Below are 17137 nucleotides of genomic sequence, written 5' to 3' on the forward strand. Positions count from 1 at the left end.
GCTGCTTTCTGGATTTGGTCCCATAGGAAAGACCAAAACCACTGTAACACAATGTCCCCAATTTCCATTCTATAGAGCTGTTCTAGGATAATATCATGGCCAATGGCATCAAAAGCCACAGAGAGATCGTAAGTTAACATAGCTTATTTCATAAAGCAGGTTAATTGTTGGACTGGGACCAATCAAAGGGAGTATCTCTTCACTGTTTACAAGAGCAATTCAAAGTGCTGCTGCTTACTTTAAAATCTCCTGATTCCAGGCAAACTTTCAGAAATACCACCTCTGTATCAGCACATCAGAACACTGAGGTAGCAGTCAGAGGCCCACCTTCAGGTGCCTCCACTATCAACAGTGAAGCAAGAGCAGAATTTTTAAAGGCAGATGGAGACTGGGAAAAGGGCATTCTCAGCTGCGGCACCTTATTTATGGAATTCTTTTCCCCAAAGAGGCTCTTTTTCATGTCAGGTAGCGGCTTTCTGATTTTATCAGAAGCTTGACTGTAAATACTATAGTTAGTGCTGCCAGTTTTATCTGTTAAACTTTTAAACAGTAAATGTTTTGCTGTGTTTGGCTTTTATTGTTATGAGCCTCCTTGAGAATGTTTGCATTGATAGGCAGCATAGAAATCATCTGAACAAATAATGTGTAGGACTTGGAACAAATGTTCATGTGTAATTGAGGTATTAAGATCCCTCTCATCACGACCAGTTTGTTAGCTGGTTTACAGAGTAGCTTATCTTATTTTTTGCACTACATCTCTATTCCACCTTTCCCCAAAGGACTTCAAGGTGGTATGCATAGTTATGGCCCTTCCTCACAACAAACTTATGAGGTAGGTTAGTCTGAGAGGCAGGGACTTGGCCCAAGTTCACCCAAAGAACTTAACAGCTGAGTGAGGATTTGAATCCTAATCTCTCAGGCCCTAGTCCAGATCACCAACCACCCCACCAACCTCATGAAAGTGTATGGGCCAATTATGATTGCCCACACACTAACAAAGAGTGGTTTCTTATCTGCTATTAGTTCTAAGGGTGCAATCCAGCAGAATACATGGATTTTGAACAGTGTGATGAAGCCAAATTGCTCAATTCTAGAGACTGTGATGAGTTTCCTGAAAAGAATGATCCAGATTCACTTCAATCCGATTTCTGTCCTTGTTTTGAAACTAAAATGGCAAACGGACAGGAAGAGTACAGACATCTTAATCCCCAGGAATTTTCAGTGGCTTTTGATATTACTGGCTATTGCTGCAGAGGTCAATTTCATCCTCCAGTCTGTAAAACATGAAACCATCTTCATGAAATGTCTGGGGAGGTCACCATTATCCAGAGATTTGGGCTGAGGGATCATCAGTATGCTGATCATATCCAGTTCTGGCATCAGATTCTAGGGAGACATCTGTGTTCCTGCAGATTTGGTATTCACACTATATATTTATTACATTTCCATTCCACGTTTCCTCCCAAAGGAGCCCAGTTCGATATATACTAGATTGAATCTAGAGCCAAGAAGTAAGTGAGGCAAACTTCCAGGGGAGGAACATGGTAGATTGAACATCTTTTGTCAGCAGGCTGCTGATGGAGATAATTATGTGGCGATAAATGATAGCCAAACATGATTCTTTGCTAAAGAATTTACTCGGGGGGGGGGGGCAGTGAATAGAGGACTAATCCCTGATGTTCTGAAATAAGTTTTCTGTGTCAGGAGAACAAGAAGCTGTCAGCTCCTTGGAACCCTGAAAAGGTTAAGTGAATTGTGAGTGGAGGAATCAACATCATGCCGAAAAGCCATAAGATCCTGGTGGGTATGGGGTCTGCAAAAGCCTCTGTTTCTTAATTATTTCTGAGAGGGTTATAATTTATGACTCAGAGATTTCACCGTCTGCCAGTTGAAATTTACATTCAATATGTGAGCTGCTTTCTGGCTTCAAGAAGGGAAGGGAGGTTGCTCATTAAAGGCCTGAAGGCAGAACAAAAGCCTGCTCTAATTGTTTAAAAGAACAAGAGAGTTCTGAATGCTATTTCCCCCCCTCTTCTTTTGACCAAAGTGTTGCCTAGAAAGCAAAAGTAACTCTGCCACTTGAACCTTCCTTCATGGGAAAGGAATGCATTTACTTTAATGAGAGATAAGGCTACGAAGATTTCAAGGTGCAGACCAGAGATGTAATACATTTCAATTTCACCATCTGTTCTCTCCAACTCTACCATTTCAACCTCATGTTCTGCCATTCATTTATTATTATTGTTTATTAAATCTGTATATTTATTTTATAGTTACTAAACTATTATTTTTAAAAGTTTTATTTATTAAAATAAAAAAAAGCGAGGCAGTCAACAACCATGGTTCTAGATCAATTTCAGGATTCCTCAATGCCAGCTAAGCACCTCTTGAAGGAATGGAAGTCTCTTGGAAGATGGCCGACAATACCATCTCTCCGGCTCACACGAGGTAATAAAGAGGCTGATATGGGAGTATGCAGCCTCCCTTGTTACCCCAAGGGAATGGGGAACACTGCCTTGCCTGCAGTTGCCATAAATCACCCCCGGATTTGAAAGAAGGGGGTGAGGGCACTAGGTACAAAGCCCTTGTGTGGGACCGGCTATCCCAGACGCTGTCTCTGATTGTGTAGCCTGGTTGCAGGAGCTCAAAATAAGCAATTGGAAAGAAGCAAATGCACGTATTTCGAGTGAAGATCGAGAGTAGAGACTGCTAATCAAAGGGATCTCTGTGAAGTGGAGCGAAGGGCTGGACTTAAGCAATAAATTAAGAAGAAGATTCATCAAAGGATCGGAATGTCGGAGCGGGACTGAAAGGGGGGGTCTTTTTTTTTTTTGTCTTATGGGAATACCCAATAACCCTCTCCCCGAGAAAGAATTGTTGCAATTACTGATCACAAGCAGAATGATTAAGAACTGTGTGGAAATAAATCACTAATCAAAGACATGGCTTGTGGAAACATCGGGAAAGGAATGAAAGCTCTTTGTGATGCAGTTATAAAAAGAGATTTATTACGGCAGGCCTGCATAGGATGAGTGAGGGGGAGGAGGACCATGGCTTGTTATTATATCGGACTGTGAGTTTGACCTGGCAGGGCCCCCTGAGAAAATTGAGGAGAGACTGGCAGGCCTGTGGAAATCAACGGACAGACTTTGGGAATGTTTTGTACAGAGGTGCGGAAACGCTGTCTGTTCATTTTGATATGGCTCTTGGAAGAGTGTAAAATCCACACAGGATATAACGACGTTTGTTTTCAACCCGCTTGTGGAGACTACCAGAGATCACAAAGAAAGGAATATATGATAACAACAAGAAGATGAAGAAAATAACAAAGAGAAGATTGAAAAGAACTGTGAATACTATTTGGACAGAACTGTGTACATTAAAGCAGCAGCAAGAGAGATGTTTGGATCCCTTTCGGAGCTTGAAGCATGGGTACCCCCAACAAAAAATTTAAAAATTTGGCTGTGTAATTTGGAATTAATGTGATTTGGAATTAATGTGATTTGGAATTAATGTGATGTGATTGGCCTGTTAATAAAAAATATTTTTTTTAAAAAAAATGGAAGTCTCTTAACAAGGCAGAACCTATACAGATCACAACAGTCCTTAAATATGCTTGCATAGTTTTTGGAAAATACAAATTAGTGCTTTTGTAAAAAAAAGTTTTATGTAAGAACTTTATTGATAAGGTAGCCAAGTACCATATCCATCAATACTGTTAGAATTCCTGCTCCGTGATTGCAGTCATGGGATTGTTGTCTATCACATGACGTGTATGTTTTGACTCCAGTGTGTGGGAAGTGACAGAGGCAGGATGTTTGTGTTACTGTGTTCTGTGAAGTGGGACTATTGTCCTTTGTTCTTTTCCTCTTTGCTGTCTGATGCTAGAGAGAGGGGGAGCCATGCTGCAGTGTTCCGTGTGTGTTTATATGTAAATAAAGTAGATTAGGCAAAATGCTGAGTTGCGGAGTTCTGTTACGCAAACTCCGAACACTCTGCAGATCCCTAAGTGTGCCGACGTCTGCTGGCATTGGTCGCTGTGATGTTCGGGCAGAAGTTTTTGAAGTTCCCGAACGATCGACCAGGAGGGAGAGAACAAGCAGAACAAGCTCCTGACAAATACGTATGACAATAAAATGTGAAAAAAACACAGTGAAGTCAACATGCTTTCATGTATGATCTTACATGAATTATCAAATTCACTTAGTAGGTTTTTATGGTGAATGTAGAATGGTTATGGTTATGTAGAATGTGGATGTTTTAGTGTTTTCCGCATGCATGGAAAAACTTGGCCCTCCAGCTGTTTTGGGACTACAACTTCCATCATCCCTAGCTAAACAGGACTAGTGGTCAGGGATGATGGGAACTATAGTCCCAAAACAGCTGGAGGGCCAAGTCTGGCCATGCCTACAGTGTTGACTGCAAGGTTTTTTGAATGCTAGTGGCTACTTTTGAGAGAAGGGGGAAATATTGAGTGTAATTTGAATGACTACCCATAATAGGTCCTGGCAAGTGACTGTGAATGAGAAGTTACATCAACCCAATTAAGCAATGAAGGAAGACAGTATATTATGGGGCTCAGGTAAGAAGGAGCAGCAGCACAGTCATGGGCCATGTCCATTCAAAATCTTTTTTCAGTGGACGCTGGATACAGTATTTCTAGTATCAGCAAGTACATATATCTAATTTATTTATGGAGACGCTACAAACCTGGCTAGATAGTGCAATTTTAGACCAATCAGCTCCAGTAGAAAATAAGTGTACAGGTGTAGTCTATAGGGATTTTATCCTTTCAGCCATGTACCCCCTATGAAGTTTAACTAACTGTGACTTCATGCACTTTGCACTAGGTGCTAAGGAGGGCCTGGAAAATCTCTTAGCATACTGCTTGTTTTGATGTCTAGCAAACTCTAAATGTATACAAAGAAGTGTGCATCTTGTGTGAAAGTCTTTTCCAAAGCAGTAGTTCTGAGAAACATCTACATCCACAGCAACACACTGAAGCATTTAGCTTAGTATTTGATAGTTGCCATAGAACTTTCATAGAATTTGATGCTTTTGAATTATGGTGCTGGAGGAGACTCTTGAGAGTCCCATGGACTGCAAGAAGATCAAACGCATCCATTCTTAAGGAAATCAGCCCTGAGTGCTCACTGGAAGGACAGATCGTGAAGCTGAGGCTCCAATACTTTGGCCACCTCATGAGAAGAGAAGACTCCCTGGAAAAGACCCTGATGTTGGGAAAGATTGAGGGCACAAGGAGAAGGGGACGACAGAGGACGAGGTGGTTGGATAGTGTTCTCGAAGCTACCAGCATGAGTTTGACCAAACTGCGAGAGACAGTGAAAGACAGGAGGGCCTGGTGTGCTCTGGTCCATGGGGTCATGAAGAGTCGGACACAACTAAACGACTAAACAACAACAACATAGAACTTTCCTAATATACTGTTGACATAGACTATTAATTTGTTTGTACAAGCCAAAAATAGGATGATCAATTTTAACAATGATACACTTATAATGGACAGATTATTTTCTGATACAGGGTTAAATGCCAGGACACTAACTAGAACTGCCACTCCTAATAGTCAAAATGATCTGCCCTCAGAAGCTCAGAGATCTCACCTTGTCCAGAATTATGAAGGATTTGTAATCCAATATTTCAAAGGAAAATGCAAATAGGTGCTTCTGTTGTAGCTGCAGTTGGGCAACCCTCTGGTTTATCGGGGGATTGCAGATAATAAAGCATCATGACAGCTTGAAGACAAATGGTGCAACCCTCAGCTGAATCCAACCAAACATATATGGAATACATTTGACTTATGGTATACTGATGATGGAAGCAGAGATGTTCTTACCTGCACCCACCGCATCCAAAGTGTCATTCATCTGATTTCTTCTAAATATGGTAACAGAGGTTGTGGAAGTACACTACCACAGAAAGTATGTCCAGATATGTCACTGGTTCACTGCTGAGATATTCCTCAAAGGCACTTCTTAACAGTTCCTCCACCACTGAATGTGAAAAGGATCATGACTGGGGTGATGTACTGAAAAGGCCCCAATTTTGGAATGCACTTCCAGGGCAGTGTTTGTTGACTTTTTGGCATGAGATGGAGAACCTTTTCCTGGATGAGGTGTTTTAGAACTTGTTGATTTCGTCTAAGACTTACTTACCTTGGCTACTTGGTTTTTTTGTATGTGATTTTTGTTACATGTTAAATTGTTAGCTGCTCCGAGTGCCTTTCAACTAGTGGAGCTCAAAAACAGATAGCTGTTTTATGTATAAAACTATTAGGATTTTGTTCAAACTAGATGCCATGACATTAGGGCACCTGCTCATCACAGCTGTTTCTTTTAGTTTGTTTTTATTCTTTCCATTGGCTAGTTGCATCCAGTCGTAAAACATAGTTCCAAAGGTTAAGGAAAATATCAGTGCCATTCTTTGGGAGAGGCGTATGACATTAATCTTTAAAAAGCAGTGGCCACTACTGCTGAAGAAGTCAACTTTACATCAAGATTGTGGCCATCTCATTTACGTTTTGGAGCACTAAGTGGGACGTGGCTGTGGCCTGAGGCATTCTTTGTGGAAATAATATCAAAGCAGACTGAACTACAGAGACCATTCTAGTTTCACTGATTGCAAAGTTTAGCTGTGATCCAAAATATCTCAACTATATTTGAAAATACTGACCATTTGTTCTTCTTGGCTTGTAAAGGTCTAGAGATGTTATACAATTAATTTCATACCAATTATGTCTCAGAATATAGAATTATGAGATACTGTCCTGCATTCCTCAAGTGTTTGATACTGTCCCCAACACAACATTTACATGAAGTCTGTGGTCAAATTTATGTCCATACACTCCTCAGTATGCTGATGATACCCAACTGCATTTTCATCTTCTGCTCATCCCAGAGAAGCTGCCTCCACTGTGAACCAGTGTCTAATGGTGAGTGAGGGTAAATGAAATAATATAAATCCAGATTAGGCAGAGAATATGGGTGGTCCTCTTTATTTGAGGGAAGGTGAGTTCATACTAACTGCTAAAGCAATTTTACTGCCTGCAGTGCACATTGAAGTTTGCTACTTGGTGTTCAGGCGGTGCTTGTTGTCGGAAGTCCAGCATATCAGCTTCGGGTAAGTCAATTCTACCCTCTTCCTCAATAATTGGTATCTGAGCAGTGTAATCCACTGAACTTCAAGAACTGACTCGTGATCACCCTTGAAGATGATGAGTATCAGATGATTGTATAGACCATAGCTACACAACTTTTGAACGATCTACAGCACCTGTATTATGGCTTCAAAATTTATCAAGATGGTGGTGATAGTCTATAAAATACAACCTTGCACTGAATCCCTTCCTCAAAAGGGAAAGGAAATAGCATATATAGCATGCTTCTAGACAGAGACTTTGTATCAGAAACGGATTGTTTGGATTTAGTTTTTTCTGTGAGCACCACTGGAATGTGACTGCCCACACACTTCATGTTTCAGACTTTTTTCATAGGTATTCCACGATTCTCACTTGCACCGATGGACAGTCCTTGCTGAAATATTTATGCTGTTTTCTGGCCTCTCTCCTCAACCACTACTTCCCTGTCCTCTGCTGCCTTTTCCTGTTATGTGTGCATGTGTAATTCTGTACTTGTGTGCAGGCATTTTCAAAAACATATCTAGCCCGCCACCTACTAGTTAAAACCTCACATATGTTAAAATCTTAAGAATATAGAGCCCCAGAACTGGGTAGTGGAAATTCAGACATGTTTTCAGCATATAGTAATTAGTGAAATAGGCATGTTCCTCTTGTTTAGACTGCTGGTAACAAAATAACTAGGTTGTACTCATATGGTAACGGCTTGTTTTTACTTAATGGAATTAAGAGGAAATTCCAATTTTAAATGTTAAAAAATACAGGTTGACTTTTCATGATGATATTATGTGGACAATGTGAAAATCTTGTGTGAATCAACAGCACCAAATTCCACAATAAACCTTGATCTGGAAATAGTCACTGAAGTATTGCAGCTGGCAGAATAGGGAGTGAGATTTCTATATATTGGATTTGAAATTGCTCTTACATATGAAATTGTTTTATATAAGTTTTAATGTTGATAGCTTTATCGTTAAAATGCTTGGAGAAGATTTATAGTAAGTGATTCACAAATGAAACAAAATAGCCAAGTAGACATTGAGTAGGAAAGGCGAAACTAGAACTAATAAAACCCAGTCCGACTGCATTCAAATATTCCATAAAGCCAAGAACTTGTTAACAGCAACAAAATCAAGCTTCTTCTATTATCCATGTGTTGTAACTAGAAACCACAAGTAGTAACCAGTAGCATATGTCATACATGTTTAGGACAGCCTTCAGACAGGACTTGTTCCAGGTAAACCAGCAGTTTGCTCTGTAGAACTCTTGAAACCATCCTTTAATAATCTAACATAAAAGCAATAGATAAAATTCATACTAAATTTAACATTAACTTGTCCACTGCTGAATAGCACATTCCCTTAAAAAAACAAGCAAGCAAATTTCCAAGAACACGGGCAGATAATTCAGAACAGTCTTGAAAAGACTTATTTATTAAAGGAAGAAAAAATACCACTCACCTGAAGGGGTTGAATCATTCGGCATTATCACTTCAGCTTCTTTAACAGAACAGAGTTCCTCTTCATCTGAAAGTACCAAGAAAGCTTCTTTGGGCAAACTTTCGCTGCTTTCATGTTTGGCTAAAGAATTTAATGGGTTTTCTGCTTTATCTTCTGCATCAAAGTTAGGATTTTCTACTGGAAGCATAGTAGATTTGGGGAAACAACTTAATTCACCTGCTGGAGCCAGCTTTTCTAAAATTGGAATAATTTCCTCTGTTTCCATTGTGGCTGCATTTCCCAAAATGTTTTCTGCTGGTTCATTTTCTACAGCTTTTTGAGTGCTGGTCTCTAAAGGTTCTGCAGATTGAGTAGCTTCCTCCTTTGGATTTACATCTGTATCAATACTACTAGATATTGCTTCCTCATCAATGTTCTCTTTTACAAGAGTTTCCTTGGTACTCTTTTCTTCTTCCATAGGTGTATCAGGAGCAAGAGCTAACTCATTTGTTTCTACTGGCTCTACTGAGCTGTCATTAATATCACAGCTTACTTTGCTTTCCTCTTCAGGCTCGCTTGGTGTGGCTTTCTGGTCCAAAACGTCTTTTATACAATTATCTTTGTGGTCCAAATCATCATTGACTTTGACTTCGTCCTGCAAGTCATTATCAATATTACAGTCAAGCACCTGATTTTCAGGTTCAGAGCCTGGAGCAGTGCTAGCATCCTCATGTTCTTGCTCAGAAACAATGTTCTCAGGGGTCAGGGTTTCAAGTTTAGGAGTCAGGTCACTAACCTGGTTCTCTTTCACATCTGGACTTTTGGCATCCGTGAGTTCTTCAGAGTCCATTTTTTGTCCTTCGGAGTCAAGGCATAAATCTTCTATGCCATTCACTTCTTTGCCCTCAGTACATTCAGAAATGAGTAACAGGGAATTAAGATCTGAATCCCCGTTTTCATGTTTCCCATTTAACAACTTGACATCTGTGGTTTTCAGAAGTTCCTCCTTTACCTTATAGACACTCTCAAGCTGCTGCCTGTCACTTGCTCTCATGGTTTTGCGGGCCTTAAAAACCTTTCTTTGACGTTCTTCATTGTTTTCCATCTTGATTCTGTAAAGGTATACATTTTTAAGAAAAATGAATGTTAATGCAACACACACACGCACACACACTTTACAAAGATCACATTGTTCCATTTTTCTGGCTTTGGTGTGGTTGGTAAATCAAGAGCACTGGTATACATTTATTGTTATTGCAAAAAAGTCTGTATATTCCTGCACTTATAAAAACAAAACATTACATAAACACTACACTTCTCACTGTAAAAGGAACAAGCGTTTTATACATGTTCCCTTCACATCAACATCCTTTGTGGACGTTGTGACACAGAAGATCATAAATTGTGTAAATTATGAATATTGAATATGGGTCTTCGGTTTCCTTATCATGAGCAAGCACTATTTTGCCCATAAACTACCAGCTGTTGATTCTGGAAAGTTCTAAGCACTTCAAACCTTCAAGTATGTGATCCTGCTGTCCTTCATACAGGAAAGAATCATATAGAAATCTTTAATTTCCCAACTGTTCTTCTAAAGCAAATACACTCACACACATATACAAAATGCATGAGGCTGCATGACTAAAAGCTTTGAAATATGTTCCCAAGGTAATAAATAGTAAATTTAATACCATTTTTTAAAAAATTAAATTGTAACAGAGTAATTTGTCACAGCAAAATGCATCTTTTCCCAGGAAATATGTTTTAAGCAAAAAATGGGAACTAGATTAAACATGATGATTTGAAATGTGCCCTTTCCTTGGTGTTTTATTTACCATCTTGACTTAAAAAATAACCCATAAAGGTCAGTACACAAATATGGTTAAGTATTCTATAAGCCTCAGTATGAAAAATATATAATTAACATGTTTTTTTTCCTAATTTGCTCTTTTGCAGAACATAACTTCTGAAGTAGTCAGATAAATGTAGGAACTTCAGAGTTCACGTAGGCTTGGTTCACACATCACATCACCATTCTGAAATTGTGCTTTATAGAACAAACCATGTTACAGCCAAGCCACAGATGGTCAAAGAAACTATGGTTTGCCTTGTCATACTCTGCTCTCCTTCCATCCCACCTACTTCCTGCCTTTAGCTATCTCTCCACCCAACTTCCCTGACCCATTTGTGGTGCTTAACAGCTGATACAGCCTCACCACATCACCATTTCTCCTCCATGGATTGTCTGTGAAAGCAAGGGTATGGGAAACTTGATTTTCTGCAACTGTCATCAAATAGTTGCTTTCCCCCCTACTCCTCCAAGAAAGAAGTGCTCATGCTCCTTTCCTTCTAGTCCTTTCCTCTGTAATCACACTTCTTATTTTTCGTCTCTCAACCAACCACCAGTTGTTACCATGAATTCATTCTGTTTAGTTAGGATCACCTACGTTGGAATTACCAGATTTCTCTGCTGTCAGCAGGGTTGAAAGGCTGCTTAATACAAACTTAAGTAGTTTCACCAGTTTGCTATAGTGACTGAATGGCACAGAACATCATTTTCAACTTCCCCCCATCACCCATTCTTGTGTTTCTGCATTTTATTTTTGTGTGTCACTATCAATAATTATGGCTATTTTGAGCTGTGCTACTTGGAGAAAGTCATTTGTTTTTAAGACAGCACTTCATCACCACATTAATTTGCCAACCAAAGCCAATCAATCAATCAATCAATCAATCAATCACCCATCAGTCGAAATATCTCCAAAGCTATAGTTCAAAGAAGTTCCATTTAAGTTTTCAATTCCCTCTCAAGCCGCAGAAGCAAATCAAAGCAGGAATGGAACAGAGTTGGGTTCAGCAAAGGGAAATTATTATATCAGCCAGTGATGTCATCCTTGGGAAATGTAAAATAAGAGTTGCTGAGAGCAGTTACATTTTCCAGAAACTCTTCCCTAGTCTCTACATTGTTTAGTGGGTGATTTGGACATGCCAATGAAACAAACCACACTTAAATCAGTTAAGGAGGGGCCAAAGCTCACATGCAATACTGGACCATAATTAAAGTGAGTAAAACAGCAACAAACCATGGTTTATTTTCCACACACAAACCATTGTTAACAAAGCATCATTATGGTACCAAACTGAGTTCACACGGAACACTAATAGGTTTTTTATTCTAACTTTTATTTAAACTGTGGTCTAATGTGATGTGCAAAACAGACCTTGGGAGGGGATGTTTTTTAAAAATGGTTTTGTCTGCGCAAAACTCCTAAAACCATTTAGTTGAACATGCACCAAATTGCTCATCTTGTAATTCTGCCACAATTTAAAAAAAAAGAAACTCACATTTGCCAAATGGCTCCAAACGAACAAACATTGAAACAAGTATTGTAAACTGATATTGCATTCTCCCACCACAACTTGCCAACTTGTTATTTATGTAACAAAAACTGTTATACATACATAACTTTCCTAACAGAATGAATGTATAGAAGCTGATTTTCATTGTGCAGGATGAGTTAACAAATTCAACAGTTAAAAGGTTTCCTGAAGAACATTATTGAAGTTCTGGCTAGCTGCCTTAAACCTATTTAAATTTGCATTTATCATTAAGATATTTATCATTAAGATATTTTGACTGTCACACAAAAGTATTTAAGCCTTATCATGGCAGCCATATTACGTGACCTGCAACTGATAATCATAGAAGCTAAACACTTAACAAAATAATTGTAATTTTATCTTTCTTTTGTCATTCACTTATTTACGCAGAAATTTCTCTATATTGCCAAGGATCCAGATCTTTGTTGAAGGCATGCAACCCTGTCCATTATGCAATGTTTAAGTAATAAGACAACAAATGAAAGATGGTTTGCTAAGCTACCTATGTATCATACGCAGTAAAGACAGGTTTTACAGTACAATTTCAATCCACATCCACAAGGGTGCACACTGTACCACTTAATAGAACTCAGAGTACTGAAGGAAATAGGACACACAAAGCTGTTGGGGATTTAGATCACACAGAGCACTTGAGATAATTTGACCATATTCGTGCAAGCCAATCAGCGGTTCTCTTTCATATGTTTTCTGGTTCTAGGAAGAGCAGAGGAATGGTAAAATTGTTTTCTTACCTGAAAATAGGTGTATATTCATTTGATTCTGGGAGATCATACTCATCTTATTCAGTGAGTAACAACTTCCCTACTTTAAGCCTCTTCAAAAATGGTGTTATGATTCACAAGACCAAGTTCATAAGAAAGTTAAGCTAATTTCTGCATGTACACAAGGCAGTAGTATCTAAAAATATACTGCACTGTGAGAGTTTTGATCTCTTCTGGTGTAAGCGAGGATTCTCAAACTGCCCCAGAGACAACTGGTATTTTAATGAAGTTTATGTTCCAGTGCTGTTTGGTTTGATTCAATGCATCCGAACACACCTCTTATGGATATGCCCTTATTGGTTGTGTGCCAAATAAAGAAGTATCACAGGAGAATTCAACAGCTTTCCTTCAAGAAAATGATGTTTTACAGTACAGCGCCTAATGCTCACTTTAGAAAAGTATACAAATGCATAAATAGTAGTGAATAGTACTGCTGTATCTAAACACCACACATTCTCCTTCCATAAGAAGTCACAGTAATATGCTAAACATTCTATCCTTTTGTATAAAATCACCGCAACCACAAAAGATTCCTCAAGTCATTGCTCCCCCCCCCCCCAGTAATAAGCTACCCCATGTTTTAGTTGCAAGTGCTTATATGGTAAAAAGAGTGTACCACTGGATCTTAAAATGATACCCAAAAGGACCCTTGCTCTACCAATGAGGTAGTTTTCCTTCCCCTCCCCTCCCCTCCCCCATGTTTTTCCCTTAAGTGAGATCACTGCTGCATGGCAACAAAGAAAGTATTAGCATAGCTGCTGTGGATTAGCCCATAATCGTAAACTCATGTGAGCAGCTCTTGAGTAGCTGAAAAGGTTAGCCAATCAGCTGCTAGTATTTTGGGTTTTGCCTGGCAACAGGGGGGGAGACTGTAAAAGGATTCTCAAAAGGCAGCAACATAAGCTAGAATACAAAATGACTGCATACAGTGGTTCTCTACATAATATAAGTACTCTAGAACAGCACAGCCATTGCATTCGCAAAAGCATAGTGTTTGTCCAAAGCACTAATAGAATCTCTACAAGAATAAAATTATATAATCAAGTACCATTCATGGTAACCCTGCAACTTATTACTCCATATAATCTAGACAAGCAAAACTGACTTGCATGTAGTAATGTCTGCAAAGAACTTAAGGACAGTCATTGGCCAGTGTATCTAGTTCTAGATAAAGGGTCGTAGATTCCAGCCTTGCAAAAACAGAGTACCGAACAAAATGTTCCTTTTCTAGAATCTGTCTGGAACATTTCCAAATTACCTATTAAAATTCAACTTTATGCATACCACAGAAAGAAGATCTGGGAGCGTGTTGAGTGTCATATGGAAGAATCAGTGTTCTAGATTAATTTTCATTTTCATATTTAATTTCATCACATTCTGTAAATACATTAGTTTTTCATCAAAAAATGCAATATATATATATATATATATATATATATATATATATTTAATAAGCTTGATTTGAGCTATTAAAATTATGTATAAATTTACAAAAAAAGAACAAATATAAATTTACATGCCACAAATGTTCTCTACTACATTAAATAAAAATTAAGTATATCTCTCTGAAAAAGAAAAGCATGCATATCGCCAACAAAGAGGAATTATGTCTAATTGCAAGTTAGCGCTTATGTATCTTATTTCTACCTCCTAAGCATTTAATTAAGATTGGGCTGTTTAAGCTATTGTACACAGAAAACTATTTTCTCCTTTACACAATATTCAGCATTCCAAAAGAACATTAACGAGGAAAAAAATAAATAATAGTAATAATAGTAATAGCACTCCTCCTCCCCCTTGTTCTTTGAGACCTTGTAATTTCTGAAACATACCCAAGAGGGAGCCAGCTGTAGCCACACTCAAGTTTGTGTGATCTTCACACAGGGAAAATAAATCGGCAGCTTGCTTCATTGTTACCGAGTTCTCTCCCCCCCCCCCCCGTATAATTTTACCTTATCCGATTGGCTTGAGGAAGCAGATACTCAACTACCAATCAGGAGTATGCACTCTCATATCTGCCCAGCAACAAGAAAAAGATGTTACTACTGAACATTTAGATAATTTCTTATTTTCAGACAATAACTGCTGAATAATTAGAAAACTTTAAATGCATAATCTTTTCAAATGTTTTTGTTAAAGGAGTCTGAAGATTAACCACCACATTTAACTGACATTTTAAGCATAAGGCTTAAAAATGGTTGCTTACAAAAATATACAGGAAAATATGGAACTGGAGGTTTTCACTGCAATTGTTTTAAAAATGGTGAGAAACAAGTAGCCTAGCCCAGAGTTGAACTTACGTATGTTTTGTATAACTCAGACGTGCAACCTGCACATTCCCCTTCAGTGAAGGAGACATGAGAACATTTCATTAAACAGAAAAACAAAAGAAAAAGAAGTCCAGAGGACAAGCAAACCATTTACACTTCATTTTACCTCAAAATTCAATACCAAAGTTTTGAAATTCTCAAATCTACAGGTGTTTTCAGACAACAGTTGTCTCCCCTAGCAGTTACCCATATGCAAGTTAGTCTACATTCTATACAACACACTACTACAGTGGTACCTCGGTTTTTGAACGTAATCTGTTCCGGAAGACCATTCTACTTCCAAAACATTCGCAAACCAAAGCATTTACTTCTGGAAAACTCAATACAGAAGCCGTGTGGCACATTCAATTTCCGAGACATTCAAAAACCAAGGTACCACTGTACTTCTTACTTCATCAGAAGCAACAGCTTTATCAGGCTGAAACGGAAAATGGAACACTGCCTCTAAAGTAAAATACCACAAAATAGCATGTGCAAAACTAATTATTTTCACACAAACATGCAGACATCAGCTCCTAGAGCTAAAAGAGGAATGGTAATACATGGCTTTTAATATGAAAACAACTCTCTGGTAGGTTTTCAGTTCCTAATGAAGATATATACTCATTTTAAAGAAGCAAGTTAATATTTACTTAAGTGATACTTAAAGTTATGCAATACTTAACATTACCAAAAGATGGTAATGTGCCAAAAGGGAAAACCAACTATTATGTACTCGTACATCTTTTACTGATTTCTTCCATTCATGTCCTATAAACTGAGTTGATGCAAGTGTGACCTTTATATTTTGGTACTGAATATTTAAACTCACAGTAGTCTGGTGTTATCTTTAGTAGCCCTTTGAGGTCACTAATAAAATTTCATGGGAAAACAGAAGAGAAAGGATGTGCAAAAAACATGGAGATTCAACATTAAGAAACTAGTATTTATAAAGAACCACACAGTAACGATAATTTAAATATTCTAGTGTGTAGAGACTTTAATGTTCATGATCGAAAAAGGCAATTTGAAAACCTTGCCCAAGGTGTAGCCAATTGATTTCTCAGAAACATCTTACTTGCATACTTCTTTTTTCTTAGGAGATTTCCTTTCCTCAAGGAAATGAAATGCATCTGTTTGCGCATGCACAGTCAAACACTGAGGTCACTGCCAACCTCCCACCAAAGTCATAAATGTGGGAAGTAGGCAGGACTACAAGTTCAGGCAGCGTGACAAATTAAAGCCTAGTTACAATACTGAGTTAGCTTTTCTCCCTGGTTTCTTACTTGCCTACATTAAAAAGTATAGTATGTTTTGCATGTGTAAATAATATACTCTAATAACGAGCCCCCTGAAGCCATGTTGTTATCTTATCAGCAAGCCGAGCAAGTAAACTTGACTCATCTGATGTCAGACGACTGGACTGAAGATTTGCATAGTCATGCTGGTTGGCTCCTGAAGATCAGTTTGTAAAAGCCCATGAATACCAGAGGCTGGGAAACAGCAGGAAGCACAGAAGATCTGCCTGGCAACAAGGCTAAAAATAGAATCAGTACGAAGCACTGTAACAGTATGAAACCAGGAGCAGAGCACAACTCAAGCCTTCCTGCCTCTATATGCAAAGTTATACAAATAGAGGGGCATACTCTTCACCAAAGATTAACCCCTAATGCTCTCTAAATAGCATAGGCAGATCAGCATATATATCATGCATGAACAGCAACCTTTTGTGCACAGTTTTCACAAATGTGCACAGTTTTCACAAATCACCATCTGGAGGCGCATGCCTGGGGACCATTGGCATAGCTGTCAACCATCCCTTATTTGGCGGGAAACTCCCTTATCCCAGCCCCGTGTCCCGCTGCTGTCCCTTAAATTTCCCAGGTTTCAAAGGAAGCAGCTCCTCTCCCTCCCTGCCTGCCGGCCAGGGAGGAGGGAGGCTCCAACTGTGTTGCTTGGCTGCGTTGCTCACCCAATAAGGAGTCTAAGAACGACTGGGGGGGTGGAGCTTGCGTGCCTTGTGCTGATCAAATCGGCCGGGTTGCCTGGGGACTCGCCTTTGCTCAGCGC

The 17137-nt window shown here is 38.8% G+C and overlaps 1 protein-coding gene across 8 annotated transcripts in view; it reads right to left on the minus strand.

Moving 5' to 3' along the window:
- The window catches only part of ATF7IP (activating transcription factor 7 interacting protein), a 71650-nt gene that overhangs the window by 28644 nt on the left and 25869 nt on the right, over positions 1-17137 (minus strand). For 7 of the 8 annotated variants that reach the window (XR_014160895.1, XM_081879293.1, XM_081879292.1 and 4 more), the window contains one exon: positions 8617-9707. Coding sequence is in view for 7 of the 8 variants with exons in the window: in XM_081879291.1 (XP_081735417.1) it covers positions 8617-9707 (1091 nt within the window). In the remaining variant the exon portion in view is untranslated. Of the gene's footprint in view, positions 1-8616; positions 9708-12728; positions 13263-17137 lie in introns of those variants that run through there. The other variant, XM_081879295.1, reaches the window with a different exon arrangement.

Source organism: Podarcis erhardii (assembly GCF_964252035.2).
Source record: "Podarcis erhardii genome assembly, chromosome: 10".
In the NCBI taxonomy this organism is placed as follows: Eukaryota; Metazoa; Chordata; class Lepidosauria; order Squamata; family Lacertidae; genus Podarcis; species Podarcis erhardii.